This window comes from Anopheles coustani, chromosome 2 (genome assembly GCF_943734705.1).
Source record: "Anopheles coustani chromosome 2, idAnoCousDA_361_x.2, whole genome shotgun sequence".
Taxonomy (NCBI): Eukaryota; Metazoa; Arthropoda; class Insecta; order Diptera; family Culicidae; genus Anopheles; species Anopheles coustani.
Window position 1 is genome coordinate 54,285,391 of NC_071289.1, and position 20,220 is coordinate 54,305,610.

At 41.2% G+C, this 20,220-nt stretch overlaps 1 protein-coding gene across 1 annotated transcript; it reads right to left on the reverse strand.

Moving 5' to 3' along the window:
• Window positions 1-5,691: 5,691 nt before the first annotated feature.
• On the reverse strand, window positions 5,692-17,001 carry LOC131264643 (uncharacterized). Its single transcript, XM_058266913.1, has 6 exons — window positions 16,860-17,001; window positions 12,738-12,878; window positions 9,281-9,428; window positions 8,691-9,175; window positions 6,011-6,210; window positions 5,692-5,946 (listed from the first exon to the last, which is right to left on the reverse strand). Exons 1-6 carry the CDS (start codon window positions 16,999-17,001, stop codon window positions 5,692-5,694), a joined length of 1,371 nt encoding a protein of 456 aa, XP_058122896.1.
• Window positions 17,002-20,220: the final 3,219 nt, after the last annotated feature.

Below are 20,220 nucleotides of genomic sequence, written 5' to 3' on the forward strand. Positions count from 1 at the left end.
AATACATAATTTCCTTGTGAATGATTTTCATGTGATAGAAGTTTTAGTTTACAGTAATCAATTCAGCTTTAGTTCAATAAAATTCCTTCCAGCAGAAAACAACATTGTCTTTCTTGAATTAAAGCAAGAAAATGAAAGTTTTTGTGTTTAAATCGATTTAAAAATTTTCGCATTCTTTCTTAATTGACGGAATTGCATCAAATGCGGAATTGTATGATACTGCAAGCGTAACTTATACCTATTAAAAACAAACTCGAAAGCGTGAAAAGTGAAATGGCTTGCAGTGAATAGAAATCGATAAAATGTAAGCAATAAACCCCCGAAAATAAAAGAAAAACTATCGGCGTGATGCTCCCTGACTGTACGTAGCTAAGGTCGTCGTTACGATAATAATTACCCTAAACGTGAATTTAATTTGCCTTAGGGGTTCCGAATGTTTCTATTTTTGGGGGCAAAATCGCTCGAAATCAAATGTTCTCCTCGATTTACATGCTGATCGCACGTACCGCACGGAATGGATGGCAACGGATTTTCACTCGCTCCAAAGCAACAGGTCGCTCCTTTTTACCGGTTTTTCACCCCCGGCGTCCCTACCAGGCCCCTACGGGCTCAGTTTCATGTCAACCGAATATTGAGCAGTGGTACCAGCAGAATGTGACACTGACCGTCACCACCCTGCCAATGCGGACACCAGCAACGTGTAATGAAAGTATCCGAAAATTAATATTCTACGGCGATTTATTTCCTGACCTACAGAGAGGGTGGCAAACGTGTGAAAATCAGCCCCGCTCAACGGTGGGACGAGAATTGTCGATTTCGTTCATAAAATGGAAACTTGAAACAAAATTCCCCCCAATCACACGAACGATCTCCAAATTGTTGACATATCGATCGTTTATGACTGTCACGTGTGTTGTTCTGGTTGAATGACTGCCAACGTCAAGCCTGGTGCGTGCTGTTTGACGGTTCGGATCTCGTTGTAACTGAAAGGGAGCGCTAGGAAGCGTTGACGGAACGAGCTATAAAAGGTTGGTCCACGCGAAGGATGCACCCGTTCCGCTCGGGGTGGAAGGAAAGTCAATCACGTCCGGCGATTGGATCGTTATTCACGTTCCTGGGCTCTGTGGTTTTCTACGATGCACTTCCATTGCAGCCGGAAGCGAGTAGCGCTTTTAAGGATTGGTTAATTAATGTGGTCGAATGTATGTGACTTTGAAAGAGAAATTTTACTGGATATATGAAGATAAAGGCTAACAATGTTTCGGACATACAATTTTTAAATTAAACAACATTGCATTACAACAGTAAACTATCTTTTGAAAGTTTGTAGCTAATAAGTCATTTTGTATCAACTAACTGCTTGCTATCTAGAGTAACAAACAAGTTAAAAATGATCTTCCTAATTGGACGATGGAAAGTAGGCAATTTAATTTGCATGAAATCCAGATCACCAAAAACTTGTCACCAACACTCTTGCAGAAATCGCCCTATTTGATCCGCTGCTCTTGACCGATTCAGGCTACCTTAGCTTGTGGTTACTCTTAACCATCCCTGTCTCCTTTTCATTCCCGTTTCCCTGTCTCCCTTTTGTCATTATCCCTGTCTTCCTTTTGTTGTGTGAATTAATGTGTAGGTATGGATGCAATGGACTTCGGGGAGGGGATAGCGTGTGGTGGGGGGCTGCATCGCTGCGTCTGCCGAGCACCACACATGCGATCTCCAGCCACCTCGCACCATACATGAGACCCAACTCACCGACCGCCCGCACCGACCACAGCACAACCCGCCCGCACAATCCACAGCCAATCCGCCAACAACAACCGAGTTAACCCGGGATAAGGTTACAGCCGCTGTTAGCTGGAGGAAATGCCACGCTACAATTAGTTTTAAGCAGTAGGTTAAGAAAAATGTTATATTTTCGGTACAACAAGTACAATACGGCCTGGCCGTCCAAATATATATAAAAAAAAAAAAAAAAAACATTGCATTACAACAGTAACCTATCTTTTTAAAGTTTGTAGCTAATAAGTCATTCGGTATCAACTAACTGCTTGCTATCTAGAGTAACAAACAGGTGAAAAATGATCTTCCTAATTGGACGATGGAAAGTAGGCAATTTAATTTGCATGAAATCCAGATCACCAAAAACTTGTCACCAACACTCTTGTAGAAATCGCCCTATTTGATCCGCTGCTCTTGACCGATTCAGGCTACCTTAGCTTGTGGTTACTCTTAACCATCTGAATTATTCATGGGGTAGCAGTGCAACGAGAAGTAAAAACCAAAGTATCCCCTCCAAGAGCTTACATTTTTTTTGTGTACCCGGTTTACGGAATATTTAGTTGCTTTTAAATTGCACATCTACCATAGAACACTTTTGTTGGACAAAGTTGTTGAAAAACATTTTTATCAAGGTTAATTTGTACCAAGCAAGAAATTTTAAAATATTTTACTTTTAAAACCACAAATAATCAATACAAAATTAAATATATTGCGAATGATCCTATTTGAAATATTACAGTTTATACTGATTATTAGATATCATTTGATCCATTTGATCGCGTTAGCTTCATCATTTCAAAATAATTTAAATCCCAATAAAAAATCACACAGTGCAGCATAAATTGGTGCTTCCTACTTGGAACAGATGAACCTACCGGAGAAAGGCCAGTTGCATTCATCGACACAGTCTTCGAGGCAGCATGGAAAATCGGTAAACGTGCCGTGCGCTTCCTTTCAATTAAAAACGCATAAAGCCTACCACCAATCGACGTACGTTGGTTTTTTCTTTTCTGCAGCCCCTGCACCACGATAACCAATTGTTGAGAGCACGTACTCGCGGGAGGAGTTTCAGTAGCTCGGTACTTGATGTCTTCATCGAAAACTTGTCGTTTGGTGAGAAATTGGTCTCTACGAATAGTAGGAACAGTTAGTTCGACAAATGGACAACATTTTACACCCAAATAGTTTGCTACAAATAACAATAGCTATCCCTACTTTCAACTTTAACAAAAAACAAAATGTTAAAGCAAAATTTGAGTAGCTTTTGTTGCACTGAAATCATAATATAGAACAAAATTACTAAGGAACATGAAAGTTCAATAATACTTCTCGTGTATACTATATTTGAGCAGCGAAATTTCTAAGAAGTCCTTTCCATAAGATAATTGAAAAAACTGATATCATTAAAAAAACGATGCTTTTTGTTCGAGTTTTTAAAATGGTACAGGTGAAATAAAGTAAACAATTTTAGTTTTTGTTTTGAAAAATTTGTATTTCAAAATTTAATTTGTTGAATTCGTTAACATTTTACTGAAACATTTCCTTTTTCTAGTACTGGTTGCACCTGTCAGGAATGCACACAAGCAAATCATGACGGAATGATCCCGTCTTTTGTTTCAATTTATCGCAGCTTGTGTCATGGCACCCCACTCTTTTTTGTATCTTGAAAGAACCAAACCGAGTTTTGAGCAGTCGTCATCTCCACAAATAGTTTTTCTTATGGTAGGAGAGGGGTGGAAGAACTGGGCAAGGAAACGGGTTGAACCAGGCACATTGACATTGTATCCATCAGCAGTACTACGTGCGCGATCTTCCGCACCGATACGAAGGCTCGTCATGCAAGGGGATACTATTTTTTTTCGCCCTGAGGCGTCACGGTTTCGAACGGTTTGCGATTTTTGAGTTGTGATTGGAATTAATATTTGCGAGCAGCATTTGTTTTTTTTTGCGCTTATTGGTGCCCTCCTAGGAATGATTCGCCCTGCAACTGCTATCCGTAGACTTGTGTTCATTGGATGGCAGGTTTCCCCCTGCTGTTAAATTACTATTCCTTTATCGTTTTAAAAATAAAATCATGAATGGAGACAAAAATGTATGTAAGTATACCGTGAGATAAGGTCAATGGGCTCGAATTTCTCCCCTATCGTAACAATGCATTTTTTACAACCTTAGCGTTGCAATCTTTAATTAACGCGCACATCACAATAAGGATAAGTTTAAAATGATCCAGATGTAAAACTATAAATAAAAAATTAGACGATGCATTAATCGTTTGATAACTCCAAAGTTAACTGCTGGCAACAATCTACGCATATGGAAATGCTAAATACAAAAAGTGTTTACATTCTTACATTTAAATAACACATTGTTTCGAAATTTAAGAGTAATCAAATATGGATCTTTGAAATTTAAGAATAAAGGATACATTGAAACAAAGTGTAGTAGGTGCAATTTAAACTAAACTAATGAGGGAAATAAACAAAGCTGGGTACATTATTTTGTCATTTGGTGCATTCTAAAATTGAAACATTCTTCAGCTTAGTGATTCAATGGTACTCAAGATAGAAAACGATTGATTATTTTTATTAAAAAAGGTACGAGTTGGATAAAGTAGATAATTCTGAATAGGCTTCAAAAACTTTATTACAAAATTTAAATTATCATCTAACGGAATTTGTATCTAAACATCTTAGAAACCGATGTTAAATAAAAACTTATTTGTAGCTCCCCAATTTATATAAAATATGGTAGCTCAACGATAAGTTCTCTAATTCATTTCAAATTGATGTATTACAGGATCAATTAAAAGTTACAAATGCCAAATTAATACAGATTGTTAGGAATCATATGGTACTTTCTGACTAGGATACCAAACAGAATTGGATTAATCCTGGGATAATGATGACTTACACTTATGATGATGAGTTGTTCCGGAATCATATAAATTCCTGAAGAGGACTGTAAAAGTGCTTGCATACTAATTTATTGCATGAGACTTATACTTCATTAAATATAAAATTTAAATTTAAATAGAGAATCTTTACATCTTAAATGTAGTTTGAACGGCAATTGTTTTTCAGTTTTAAATTAAAATTATCTTAGAATAATAAATGAATTCATTAATTCGCTACGCGAAATGAACTCAAACAAAATAGTCAATAATTGTTTTTAAATCGCAAGGGTTTTTATTGCTTTACTCGTACGTTATTTCATTACAAATCGCAAGTACAGTTAACGCAAGGAAACATCCAGTCAAAACTTTAAACAGTCTTTGTCACTGAACGTTGACAATTATCTTACACAACTACCGAGAAAACACTCAAACAGAAAGCAATATGTTTGAAAATGGTTTGAATAAAGACGAGCAAGTGATGAAGTGCGCATCGCATTGAACGGGCAAATAAATATGAATAAGTTAACAGTTTAATAAATTAGTGTGCCCGTACACTGCATGAACCTTCGCTAGCTGAATGCGTGTCCGTGTGGTGTTCAGTTTTCTTTTTTCCTCCGTTTTCAAATCTCCATTCAAGAACATTTTTATCAACTAAATTTTCTCGTTTGGGCTTAGCTTTTTTTTCCTTTCAATCTACATCCCTCTTTAACTATTTATTACGCTAGCTGATGAGCCATGCAGCTTTCTGTCAAAGATATATGAAGGATTGGATCAATTTTGTGTAACCTTATTAAGAGCAAAATTCGTGAAAGAAAAACTAACTCCAAATTGACCAATTTAATTTCGACTACCTCAGGCAAGCAAACGGAAAAGATACTAATGATGTCGTATTTGTTTGCTGTTTAAATTACGCACAAAAAACATACACCAGGTCCAAGGCCTAGATGAGGGTGGGAAAACATTTCAACCACTAGGAAAAGCGGTTCTGCGCAATAGTAAGTAACTCCGGAAGCTCTTCAATATGGCCGTTGCTGCTGGTACGCCATGGCGTGCGAATCGGCATGCTGGGGCGCGTAGTGGTTTCCAGTCGGAGCGTACTTTGGACTCCGGTACGGGTACGGTTCGTCGTAGCGCTCCGAGCGATCGTGTCCACCCTGGTAAGGCTCGTCGTCGTTCACGGCGTGCAGCGAGCGCTTCCAGTAGCCACCGAAGTCTCCGTCACCGTGATCGTCGTAGTGATGCTGATGCTGTGCGTGCTCGTAGTAGATAACCTAGAATGGTCCATTAAAAGATCGTGAGATGTGCAAAGGTAGGGGGCCACCTCGGTTCGGTTACCTTCTGCGGGGAAGGCTGCTTCTTGAAGTCGATCCAGAACCGAGCGATGTTGATCAACAGCCCGATCAGGGCGACGGCGAAGAACTTCAGCTGCAGCTTGAAGGACAGGATTTTCAGCAGCAGCTCGATCTTGGCCTTCAGGGCGGCACCCAGAATGAACAACTTCATGAAGGTCTTCTTCTTCTTACCCTTACGCTTTCCTAATGGTGGAAGGGGGGGGGATTGAAGCGATCGGAATGAAAAGGTATTTTCACCCGGTCCGGGCCACGTTAATGTGTGACGTGGATGAAATCGGCCAGTGAGACGAGGAAGGGGGAAAGAAAATGGTAAACATCGTTAATACAATTCCAAACCTTTTTCCACTCGACGTCCCTTACGGCGGACGAATGTTTGCGTTAGTTCAGGACTACGGATTTCTACTGCGGACACGGTTAGCAAACTGAATGGAAAACAAAACAAACGAAAAGCGCTACGAACACTCCAAAGCATTTCGAATGCACAAACTCTACGGATGGCGGGGAGGTGGGGAGGGGTTTTGGGCTTTCTATCGGTTAGACTACGGAGTGAGCTACTTCTATGTTAATGGGATTAATCGGGGCACGACAACCAAACAAAACCTATAAGCGTTCAAATGCGTCGATACGGGTTTCCTCCTTCGGTCGTCTCAAGACGGCCGTTGATTATTCATGTCGCGTGAAGTCGCGTTTTCTATCGTTTCACTGTGGTATCGGATTGCGGAATCATGGCGACGACGGGGACATCGTACTTCTTCCGAAAAACTTATTCTTTCCTCAATAGGTGTGGTCGAACATTGTCTCCTTATATGCAGAGTGACATGTTAAAATAATGTACTCAACTGGTAGCTTGTTTACTGCTTAATTGTCCGAAATCAAACATTGTAGATCGTTCCGTAGCTACAAAACGGACGGTATTGTGAATTTAAATCCAGCTTCACAGTTTTCGACGAAGATAGGAAAAAATGTATCTTGTGGAATAGGTTCGCATATTTCTACACCAAAGCGCGTTATGGGCTGTTTGACTCAGAAATAAAAAAAACCTCACACATTAAGATATAAATCTTCGTGAGCGGACGATAAAGAATATGTGACAGATTGATGGTAAGTCTAACACCAAGTTGAGATATTTTTTATACATAAGTGACTGCGAGCACTTAAAAAGAAAGCTTATTTTGTGTGCTTATAGATAGCATTAATTCGCTTTGGGAGTCAACAGTTTTTGCTTTGGCGTGACTAGTATCTTTGCATGAATGAACATCTTTTCGCAATGCGTGTTATGTCCGATCTAAAAAAATATATAATTGCGCAAAAAACAAAGGTGAGAAAAAAAGAAAACCGAGCATAACAACGCGTAAAGATAACCAGGTGTTAAAACTATATTGAAAACGAAAAACAGACATGCAACAGAAAAATTTAATAAGCCTGTGCAACATTGAACCAATTATGACAGAATTGGTTTTCAAAACAGTGAAACAGTATAAAAACAAAATATCAACTGAAACTTTAAGGAAGATATTTGCAATACTATAGTGATTGTATAAGGTCGATCCAAATCGTGCATTTTTGCAAAGCGTATGAACGATGAGAATGATGCTTTTGATAAATATGATGGTACTGATGGTGTGTAAGATGATTGTGTGGGTGATGTGATGTATGTGATAATTTGTCTCGAGTCCAGCGTGGGTATGAGAGATGATGCTGATGACGTTCGCTTGATGCAAACAGTGAATGTTCGCTCCGGTTAAACTAAATGATTGATTTCGAAGCCGAATTAATCAGGACGTGCAGCGTGCCAAAAGCCAAAATGATCATGCCAAAACAAATCATTAAGCCACATTCCGACTCCAATGCCAACATGCAATGCGCCCCAGAAGGTGACCAACGGATTTTCATTTATGTTTTTGATATGGTTTTTTTTTCGTTTGGGAGTGGCAGATTTACACAGTTAAAGTTCGAACATAACCGCCGCTTCTGGAACTGTTCTGGAGGAAAACTGATCTGCTGCTGCTTTACTTCGTTTGCATGTCGATCCGTCTGTTTGCAGAGATAATGTGGGCGTGTGTGCGTGTGTGGGCAGTGTTTCTGAAAATAATAGTTTTATCATACCATAATATTTGGGTGTTCAAAGGGATTCAAACCAGCAAAGTTTGATCGCATGGTTGGAAAGTAAGTTCATCGCGGGTCAAATACAACTCAGTTTGATAAAACCGGTGTCGATGATTTATAAAATTTGGAGTTTTGTTGAACTATGTTTCATGGCGTTGAGAGAATGAAAATAAATAGGTGTCAGAGAACAAGAGCAAGGGATAAAATGAACTATTGCTGAAATAAATCACTCTCCCGTGTTTGTAGCACGTGTTGGCGGAGTGATAAGAGACGAGAAAAGAAGATGAGACTACTTTCGGGGACTTCCGATACAATCGAGTTGTAGCCGGAGGAAAAACTTAAAGTGTACCAATCGGAATCGGGGAGGCAACCTTTCCCAGGAAAACGGGGAAAATAGGTCGGGTTCTGCGCTTCGTGGGCAGGATCCCCTGAAGGTCAACGGGTAGGTGGGTGGGTTGAGTGGGTTTTCGTTTTTCTTGTGATGAAAATCATTGGACCCAATGTACTCAAAGCATAGTAGGGCAAGAGCAGATCTGCTCGCCCGTTGGTGTGCGTACGTCGTCTCCGTAGTCCACCGATGTCGTCGTCGAAGCGCACGGCGGCCGCCGGAGCTGGTCCGCGCCGCGCCTCGCCCACCGAGCCCCCCTCGATCGCCTCGCCTGTTGCATCGTGCCGTTGCCGCTGCACCGTACCGTCGCCGTCGCCGGCTGCCGTCCTACCGCCCTCGATGGCGCTACGAGACCCACCTCCATAACCAGCATTATGTTCGCCACTACCAAACCCATAATCCGCTTGGTCACCCTCTTGCTTGCCTCTACCAAGTGCTTTGTCCGGGCTGCCCGCCAAGCCAGCGTAATCCACCAAACCATCCTCCACAGCGGCGAGCTGATCGCGGTAGTCCTCGTCGTCGGCCGCTCGAGCGACGGAGGCACCGTCCTGGGCCGAGCCGTTGCCGGCGTTACCTAGCTTCAGCAGATGGTGCAGGTGCGTCTTGGATGTGGCCGCCTCTTCCGCCTTCTCCTGGCGCTTGTCGTCGACGTATCTGCGGAGTGCGAAGGGATGCGTCAAATTCAGTTAACAACGAATGTACGAGAAGTATCGGTACGACATTGGATTGGTCTTGGGTGAAGCACGCTCGAACACTCACTCGTCGACACCGTCCGATACGAACTCCGTTATTGCGGTGAGTCCGGTCTCGATCTGCTCCATGAGAGTGGATGGTTTTCCGCGGGCGATTTCGGCGTCGCTTAAACCACGGCTTTGCTGCTTGGCTGTCACCTCCTGGTCCGCTTCAGCTGCAAAGAATAACCAAATGTTTAGATATTTATTATAATAGAACGCATTGCTTTGGATTGCAATTTTCGCTGTTTGATTGCTGCTTTTTGTTGATTTGTTGATTATCTTTTGGCACCTTGGTTAGAAAATAAGTAGTTTAGATAGAAAATAAGTAGTCCAAAATCCATTCTGTCCCCTATTTTGGAGTTTTCATTTTCATTGCAATCGTAATTGTTCATGTCGAAATTTAAGCGAAAGTGAACTACACTAACGAAAGCAGCTAATTCAAGAGCATGCAAATTTCCTAGTCGGTGTGATGAATCGCTCTGAAATTGGTTTTCAAGAGCAATGATTCACTCGATAAACTGGTTTCTAACGCGTTGTCAGCAACGCTTTTTCCTGTCCTATGCATTGCCGTGCAACCGGTAGCTCCGTCTCGATATGGTATGGCCAGCGGTTTTTACAGTTTGCTCCATTTCCGACCTGAAGCTACGACGAGGCAGTGCGAGTGGTACGAGATAATTAGGTCCGCAAATCTTCGTGATCCAGATTCTCGAGGCTGTGGCAGCATCGTGGACCGTACTTGGCCCGTGGAAAAAAGCTGGTCAGTAGGAAAATTGCACCGGCTTGCAAACCAGCAATACTGGATTTCCTTTGCTTTCCGGATTTTAAAGTGGAACTTTCGTCTATTACAGTTCTGTGGTACTTTTTTTTAAACAATACCATGTTTTAGGTATTTTTTTGTTATGAAAATTTTGAAAGTAATTGAAATTTTCACAAATGGTTTCACTTAAGCTTCGTTTTTACAGGTAGCATTGAAGTCTTTTAAACGAGTACAATATGATTCAAGATTAACGTTAAAACAGTTATTTGTGGTAGTACTTTTAAAAAGATAATTTCCGTAGAAGCATTTTTTTTCTAGCATATACATTATTTTATTCAAAGGAAACGTTTTTGATTCATCATTAAGCCAATTGAATTAAAATGTAACAAATTTGTTTTTCTTTAATAAACATGGACTTTTGCCGACGCAAGAAAAAAGGAATGATTATTATCGAGTCTTGAGGATGTATTTCCTTCCCATTAAATGTTTGCCAATTATCGTAAGTATGCTTTAAGTTGAAAAAACATTCTCTCAAAGCAAATACGAACATTGAAACGGTAGCCCTATGGCATTTGTGGAATTTAGTTCCCCTTTGGAAAGCGATAGCGTTCCTTCTGAAAGGAACTGCAGTGAACGTCTTCTAATATCTTTGATCTTCTTCGAGAATCACTATTCGCACAGCCCACGCGGTGAAAGTTTGGATCGACTTTTTTCTTGTTTCATCTTTTCACTTTCAAGCGCACGATTGGGGACGATCTCCGTGAGTGGTTGGGATAATATTTCGACATAATGTTCGCCTGGAAGTAGTCCCATCGTTAGCTACCGTATTGAGGAAAGCGGCTACCGGAAATCTACCAATAGTCACTTTCCATTTTCTACGACATCGTGAGGACGTTTTCTACCATCCGTTGAAAGGAGAAGACGATTGAACTGAACTTTACCGAAAAGGCTACCGGTGTCCCGCTGTTTACCCCGGGGAGCATTGTGGTCGTACACATATTGACGTTGATTGAGCTTATCGGAATGCAATAATCGCAGCAATTGCACGATTATTTGAATTGCAAACAGGCTCCTCACATAAATCCTCAGATTTTCTATTCGCTTCAAATACTCCACAAGAGTGCTTCTCGCTTCAGCCAGTCTGGTGGTTGTAGGCTGAAGACTCCCAGATATTTTGCAGGGAAAGTATTCCTACAGTAAATTTGTGATTGTTAGTTTTTGTTGTCAATTTTCACCCACTGCCGTCTAGAGCGGGTTAGATTGAACGAGGATTGATTTGATGATGTAAAGCTTGCCCTTTATTGATATGCATAAGAACTTAAGAACTATCAGTTTTGATTGTTTCTGGATTCTGAAACAGAGTATTTAAGGTGAACCCGTGTGTCTGAATAGGTTAAATCTATGGAAAAGAACTATATGGTAGACAAATACCATGCTCTATAGGTTTCAGTGTTGCTTTGCACTTCTACTTCTCACCAATTTCTCAGCCTCCATAAATGTCACCTCAAATTAAAACGTTTAAACGATACAATTTAAACATTGAATTGGATGGCACAAAGCTGTAATACGAGAAATGAATTACTTGATTTATTAGCATCTCTTAGGGTAAATAAAAAAAATTAATAACAAAGCAACATAAAAGCACTTAAGGAAAAGAAAGTATGGCTTGGGAAAGCACAGAGAAGCTAGCTTTTCCAGTAATTAAGAATTACTAGAGTGAGTTTTTTCATCTGCAAATTTCTCTTCAATCTGGTTCACTATGAGCTAATTATTAGAGCGCCAATGCTTCCAATAAAGTGTAGCTTATCCAACTTTGGATGTTTGGATGAGTTACCCAAAATACACAGTAATGAGAGTAATTCACGAAATGAAGATGATGCTCGTGACCTTATTGTTTGTCAATATAAAGACAATTAAAGTGCTTGGTTGTAATAAAGCTCAAATAGTCGAGTTGGAAATCAAGCTCTGTAGTTAACATTTCATTTGAAAACCATTTTATTTAAACAAATTCATCGCCAAATGAATGAGGATTTTTCTAAATTAAAATTCTCTGGTATATAGCAATTTAACATATGAATTATCGAAAAAAGAAATGTGTCCTACGGTCAAAATAAATTAAGTGAAATGAGCTGTAAAATATTCGATATAATCCAATTGAGGAAACAGTAGGCCACGAGGGGCGAATAACTTACTCCTTCTTGACCCAGACCAACCATGCTTCAAAGAGTTTAACGGTTGAATGGTTCATGAACTTGTACTATGTTGAAAGGGCGAATAGGAAAAACCACCGCTAATGAAGTCGTTATTACGATTTGGCTTCGAGGGAAAAAGTAACTAATCAATGGTGTACGGATGTATGGAACTATATCGTACATTGTTATATCGTATCTCCTCTGACATCCATGCCGCATTTCCTCTCACATCCATGAAAGTATATTCTATCAATTTACGTGAGTTACAACTGTACACTTATGCTGGTGATCTTTCTACCGTATCATCTCATAAACAATACAATTTATTACCTCTTATGAAGCTTTCAACTTTGTGTAAGAATTATGAAATATATGCATTAGAAAATTTCAATTCCGTTAGGTTGGTTTTTTGATACGTATGAATTTCCGACAAAGGTGCTTCTAAATATAAACCAGTAAGCTACGAACCTTTTTTGATAGCAAGAGCAAATCTAGGTGTTTTATGAATAATTACTTAACTGATGCCAACTTACCCAACATCTCCATCTTCTTCGCGTTGAGAATGTCTTCCCAGTTGGTAAGCACACGGGCGGCCTGTTGTCGGACGCACTGGCCCGGGTTGGCCTTCATCACGCATAGAGCCGCCTCTAGTAACGCCGACGAGTCCACGGGAACTGTGAAGGAAAGCAAGAAACGAGCAAAACGATCGTTAGCAACGTCGCCATGAAACCGCAGCGATAGTTGAAGCACCTATTTCAGCACCTCCGGGTGGTACATGCATCGCCTGTGGGACATTTAACGCTTGACGGGATTAAACAGTACGCAAATAGGCCGTAATTTGTGCCTCGTTGTTGCCACGCGGTGTGTGTTTCTAGAAAATGCCACCGAGTGTGGTGAAGCACTTGCGGTTTATGCACATTGTTGGTCGTTTAACTCACCAACTGCAACTGGACTGTTGATCTACAATTAAACAAATTACACGGAAATGCAAGCAATGTGCTTCTAGTGCGTCTAAGATATTTGTTCCAGTTTAATCCAACACACTCGCTTGTCACACGCAATGGTGTCCTTCAGGGTGGAAAAATGAGTGGCACAGTTTGTTTTTCAGGTTTTCCTGCCCGAGTTGGATAGAAAAATTAGCGGTAATTATCAGAATGCCTTGAGGGATCCTCCGAGGATAACTGGAACCATCTTGATCTGAAGATTTGCTCTATAAAATGTGCCAAAGCGGATCCCCGGAGATGGGCCAGAGGGCTCACCCGGATATGGTCAAGCGTGGTATGGGTCTTGCCCGGGTGGAATCGGGTTTCCGCTAATGGGTGGATCCGGTTCTTCACAGTTACCGTTAGTTTCATCGGAATGGAAGCCACCCGCTGCAAGGCGGACGAGAATTGATGCCGGGAACGATGATGTAAGGAGGAACTGTGTTATCAGGCCTTCGAACGATAATGAAAGAAGAACGGTCGAGTTGCCCGCGAGTCATCTCCGAGTCGTATATGGGTCAAAGCCAAAGCCGGCCCCGGCTGGTATCGGAACAGGATTTGCGCGTGTCTCGATCTAGGCAGTATGTAGGTCGTACGGTGAGGACAAAACCGTACGGTTGGATTTTCCGCTAGCCGAGATCGTTTACGAGCGATCGATGAATCCAACCTTCCCTGGAGGTGCTCCAGTGGGTTTGACTGTATTCAAATACACCGGACGCAAGACGAAACGCTTGTTCGATGATTCAGTGCGTGGTACGTTAGTAGTCCCACGATCCCGGAAAGGGAAAGTGAAAGCGTTTTCTGCTGGCCGTTTTTTGCGAACTCACGCTTCGGGAGATAGATGCTGGAATCTTTTTAAAGGCGGGTATCTGCAGCCGAAATGGAAGGTGTTATATTTGCTCATGAATCTTCTAACAAAATTGTTAAAAAAAAGTATCACAAATGACGGAATTCAACGTAAGGGAGTCCGAAACTTAAATGAAGCAGTGGACTGAGAAATATTCTCTCGAATAAACTTAAACACGTATTGTTTTCTTTTGTGGATGTACGATATGTTCAACTGTCTAATTATTTTTTTTTCTTACCATTGTTTTGTATTGCCCCGGATGGCCATAGGTCATAGATTCGTGTCAATATGGTTCCATCGCAATTTTGTCACAAACTGACGGGTTCGTCGCTTTCCCACCCAGGTGAATCTTTTGATCTCTGGTACGCACCTGCGTTGTGGTTGTATGGTCGACAATTTTTTGAGGTTTTTTTTTCGCTTTATGAAAGTGGCGGAAGGAAGTACGACTTTCCGTCGGGAAAAAAGGTAAAGCAAAATCCTAATCAAAATTAATTCGATGAGGTTGAAATTTCGGGCCCTCTCCCCACGCTGTGTCTGTTGCTTGTGGCCAGCGCTTTCTTTCCTTTGTCAAGCAAATCGTTTGATGAATTTGCGTAGTTAAAGAGAAACACTGAAACTACCTTGGCCGCAAACGGTTGGCATGAGGAAAACGGCGATTTTCTATTGATTTACGATGCACTATCGTGTCGGAAGGCGTTGAATGTAGGTCTGTCTGTCGGGGGATTATAAAAAAATAGCTATTTATGGGCTGTCAAAAATGAAACTAACTCAAAGCTGAGATTCTTTTGACTGACCATTGAGGTCACCATCCTTGGCGCCGTGAAAAATAACCACTTGGTTGGATTGGTCGAATGAATATTAATGCGTTTTACTTAAATATATGATATGATAAAAACATTCTGGAACAACTCTTATTTAATTAATTAAATTAAAATTGAAATATGAAATTAATTTAAAGTTATATTATTTTTTATAGAACGAAATTCTTTCATCATGAAGTTGTAGAAGCATGAAGACACTAACAAAGGTTATAGTGAGATCTCAACAAAGTTGAAGACGCATTTCATGTCACTATCTGAACTTGACATTCGATCTCATTAATCCATTCGGGATCCAACAAAAGCAACCATCATCCAACGACTGCTGACAGGTACATCATCGTTTGGGATCAAACGCAAAGAACAGAATAGGAGATTACGACCTTGAACTACCTCTTTCTCATAGATCATAGATCTTATCTAAGGTGGTGGATGATTACGGTAACTTTTTCTCCATTTTCTCTCCCATAGCCCTGCGAGACACTAATGTGGAGACGATTTGTAATACTTTCTCCGGCGCAACATTAGCCTTTGGGGCAGCTTCTCGAAGGGTGTTGCTGACCACCTTGACCACCGAACTCGTCCAAAACAAACATCAATTTGTGCTTTGCGCATCAAAGCCGATCGTAGAAAGTAAAACTTGCTCCTCACCTGCGTGTTAGTGTGAATGATCTTTGGTCACTTTGTGGTCGTCTTTCTTTCTCCCGTCTCGGATAGCTAATTTGTTTACTCTGTGTTTTTTGCTCGTTTTTCGTTTCCTTCGGGGATGTGAGGGAATGTAATTCAGGTGGAATGAACGAACAGCTGAGATGATGCCTATTAGAGCGATTTCGAAAAGGGTCTTCCCTTCGTGCAAGGTGGTTACGAAGGAAATGATAATTTCGTTGAGAGCTGGAGGCGAGATTTTATGGTACGGTGTTAGCTTAATGGCTCATCATCGCTGCCGGTGGAAATGGTTGTGGTAATGGTACTAAAAGATAGTGGCTTTATTCGTGATTAGAGCTAGCGTTCGTTCGGTGTGCAAGGAGTATTTTTTCTGATAGATCTTCTGAACTATTGTTCAGAAAAAAAACAAAAAATTTCAATTTTGATTTTGCCTCTTTTAAAGTCTTGACTGAATATAAGATTTGAGTATTTCGTAAAGCTCTTGTCCATCTTGTTTTTGTTTGTTATAATTAGAATAATCTTTACCAGTTTGAATGACAACATTTTTCTAAAATTTTAAGGTGTTTTTATTTGATTTGTAATATTTTATACTGTTTTCTGCACTTCCAGTAGACTGTTAAATAGCATTTTCAATGTTTATAGCTGAGATTATATTGGCTGAAATGTTTTCTTCTTCTTCTTGGTGTAACGACCCCTTGGTCATGCCTGCCCGTTAAGGGCTTACGAGACTTGTTTCCCTGTTGTACGTGGATAGTCAGTCTTCTCGTACAGGGGAGGGTCCGGTCTCGGTTGGGATTCGAACCCACGCCGTCGAGGTGGTGAGCCCCGGCGCTCATGGGCCGATTTTCTAACCGGCGCTACCGCTCGGCTGTCGCGGACCGTCGCGGAGAAATGTTTTCTAGTTTTCTTCAATAATAAGTAATCATTTATTGAATGTTAGAAATGTTACAAAAATAATCATAGAAAACTGTTTTCAACTTGAAACTGTTTCTTTTTTGCATCGTTTTGAACGGCATTGTTCCAATAAATGATGCAAACACTCTAAAGATTTGACCTGGAAAAGGCAAAATCATCGGAGAAAAAAGGAAGCTTACGATAATTTGGCGCATTTGCGAATCTTATCATGCGTCAACGATCCACATTCCGCACTCCTTCCACGTACCGCAGCCGGATGGAATTTGACTCTAATGGAATCTCCATCAATTGAAAACCCAACCACACCTTACCGTTTTCTTCCGCGAGGCAACTGGCAAAAAATAAAATAGCGAACATCCCACGGGTCGATGGATTGAAAACACAATTTTGATTGACCGGCCTTGCGTGTACGCGTGCAGTACTTACCTGCATTTTCCACTTTCACCTCGGCGCGCGCCTGCCCCGAAATGGCCACCGTTGCGAGCAGCGCCAGTCCGAAGACGACTCCGACCGTTGGCCGTCTCTGCCGCCGTGTCCCGCATCCGTTCCGCCTGGCTATGCTGGTCATGTTTACGGTGTCGCGCCTCGTATCACGGTCACGTGCACTTACTTCCGATCGTTCGATTGTTCGACGTTCCGCCGCGGTGTCGAGCGCGCTGCTGGGCGCAATTCGATAGTTTCAAATTTTCGGCCAACCGATGGATGGCCAGCCAGCGCAGCATTGGGGATTGGGAAAAGAAAACAGAGCGTTGTGTTAAAAATACACCGGGAGTGTAATGAATGTGTTTGGTGTTATTATTGCTGATGGATGCTCAAAATACACGTGAATGAAACGTTTCCAAAAATTTCACAATCGGAGAAAAAGCGGGTCAGTTGTGTGTACGGGATCATCATCCGCACTCTGGTCCGCTGCGTCTTCACGAGTGTCGTGGTGAGGTCACGGACGCTACGCACAGTGATAAACTTGGCCGAAAAGGTAAAAGATATACGTCTGCGCCTGGATGAGCGCAAGATGCGTTTTCAGGATAAATTAAAACCAGTTAACATCTAACGCGTGCGATAAGTAAACCTCTTCCATCATGAAACGGGTGTGGTGTTTTAATTGTATAAATTATTTAATCCCCATTTTCAGCTTTTATTTCTTCAAACTGTATTCTTCTTTTTTTAACTTTTTGAAAACTCCCTGGATGCGATTATCAAAACAAAGATCTCCCTCGCCCCAATTCAAGGGCAATGGGTCAGTGAGATTTTCGAATTCCAGTCGATGATGAAGATCGAAATGGACAGGAAAAAAGGAAATAAAAAAAAGGAAACGAGTGTCCAAAATTGTCGATACGGATGCACGCACACTTTCTCAGGCCTACTTGACCTTTTTCGGGAGGTTTTATTTGGTATGCGAGTGTTCCTATGGTGGAGGCTGTGTTCGTTGTACCCACATTCTTCACTTGCACCGACTGCATTCAATAACTGAGATGCAAAATGTTCGAAGAGCGAGTGCATATCACAAATACGAATGCTTTCTTTCAGTCTTTTCTCTGTACCGTGTTTCTTCACAACCATTTTATTCATGCACCGTCACAAGAATTCGTTGAACGTTCGTTTTATAAATACTAGTAATTTTAAAGGAACTAAATTACAAACGGAGGTGGCACATTATTTCACTTTTCACGTGTATTTTGTTAATAAACTTGATGTAACAGTGAATACATTTCGCAACATTTTTGGAGCAAAAGCACCCAACAGAAGCACACAAGAAAACACGCAAAACTTATGGCTTCAACTCAGCTGATACGTACCGGTTCAAGATCAAGGTAATATTAAGCGTGCGCTGCTTCCGGACGATCGGTTTTATACCGCGTTCGCGCCCGCTTCCGAAGTGAGATCGTAGTGAGCGCGAGAGATCGCGATCATCGCTTCGGTGAGAAGGTGAAATAATGAGTAAATTCACGTTCAGGTGTTCCGTTGCCGCGATTTCCGTTTTGAAGGGATGGGCATTTTTTTTACCTCTACTTTCTTTCGATGTGCGTGAGCCCTTCCGTGAGGAATTTCAGTTGGCTGCATCGTACATGAAGCCAGAGAGAGAAATGATCGTGTAGCGAGGGTGTACTTTGTGCTGTCAAAAGTGAGAGTAGAAGCGTTCAGTAAGTGAACAAGCGATCACACGATCGCGCCACGAAACCGGCTTCGTATAGGAAGCTGTAAGATGTTCATCTCATCGTCCACTCGATTCAGTAACTAACGGAAATCGCGCCGCGAAATGTTGACCGGTGTTGAACGTAGAATTTCATCTTCATATGGCAGTGGGATAACGGAATCTCGTGAGCGAAATTGCGGACAACCGAGAGGGTTATAAAGCACGTCTCACTCTGCACACATGTGCGTCTTTCTCACGTTTTTTTCACTCTCATCAATCTCCACCCAACCCGCGAGGAAGCAATAACGACGGCTTGATAGATATGTTTCAGTCTTGTCTGCTCCCCCTCGCCATAGTTCACCGATTACAGCCGACATGACGGCCCTTGTAAGCGTTAAAACAGATCAATAGGAATGTTACTCTGTTCGCTAACCGTTCTCTCGCCTGTCGGAAGGAAGGCTCGACTGTTGTGAGGCTGCTACACAACTTCTGCGGCACCGAAGGGCTCTAGTAAACAGTTGTAAACGACGAATGTTCAAATCGATCGCGTGCGGATTGGTATCGGGGCACACATTATCTAACGAAACCGGTCTGGCCAGGAGTTTTTCTTTTCTTACCGGGAAATAGGGCAGTTAATGGGTCACTTGGGTGTGTTGCAGACGGATGTGGTTCTTTTTCAGGTCACATTTAATTGCTAATGATTGTGCGTGCTGAAGATGATGTTTCATTTGATTTGTAGAAGGCAGTAGTGCAATCCTTTAAATCTTTAAAGAGATGTAAGCCGATTAATTTAAATAAGTGCAGATAAATAATTGATAAAATGTTTATCAGACTCAATTTGTTTTTCGATTTAGAATACATTTAAATAATCCAAATGGATCAACGGCTTACTTTAGTAGGAATCGATTGTTGTTTCACGCCAAATCAAATGTGATTTCGCTAACAAATTTCAACCTACAAACACCCAGACAGAATTTTAATCAGATAGGATGTTATCGACCCCAACGGACGATATACTGCTCACCGGACAGTGAATAGTAACGAATAGTTTCACTTAAAACGCGTAAACCTGTTTGATTTCCCGATCGTCGCTCAGTTCATTTGCAGATGATTAACAGATGAACCGAGTTGTTGGGCGTTTCGAACTTTTGAGACATGAGCTGAATGTGGCGCTACGAAAAACTAAAGAATGTGTTGATCTTCGTGATGATCGGCGCTGGGTTCCTACTTGAAAGTGAAAGCTCAAGGGGCTTGTGCAGTTGGTTGCTTGAAATAGCTATGGAACCAATGGCACCCTTCGGTTCGTTGGTTCGTTCAAATTATGATTGAATGATAAAAGCATTTGAAGAATTAAACTAGTTTTCGATACTTTAATTTACTTTTTCAAACACATATTTATTCGTGTATGTATTAATAATTTCCATTAGCTCTTAATAATTTTAATTACTACTTGGACCAAGGGCCAGCAAGTTTTGGTATTGGCATAGGCTAACGACAAATATAATAACACGATGTCTCACTATGAACCAAAAAATCTAGTTCATTACAAATCGTCGTGCAATCAACTTTTCAAAAATGAATTTGCTTCTATTTCCACAATGTATTTGTATAAATTAAATTATTTACAGTTTTTATAAACGCTTGGCAAAATTT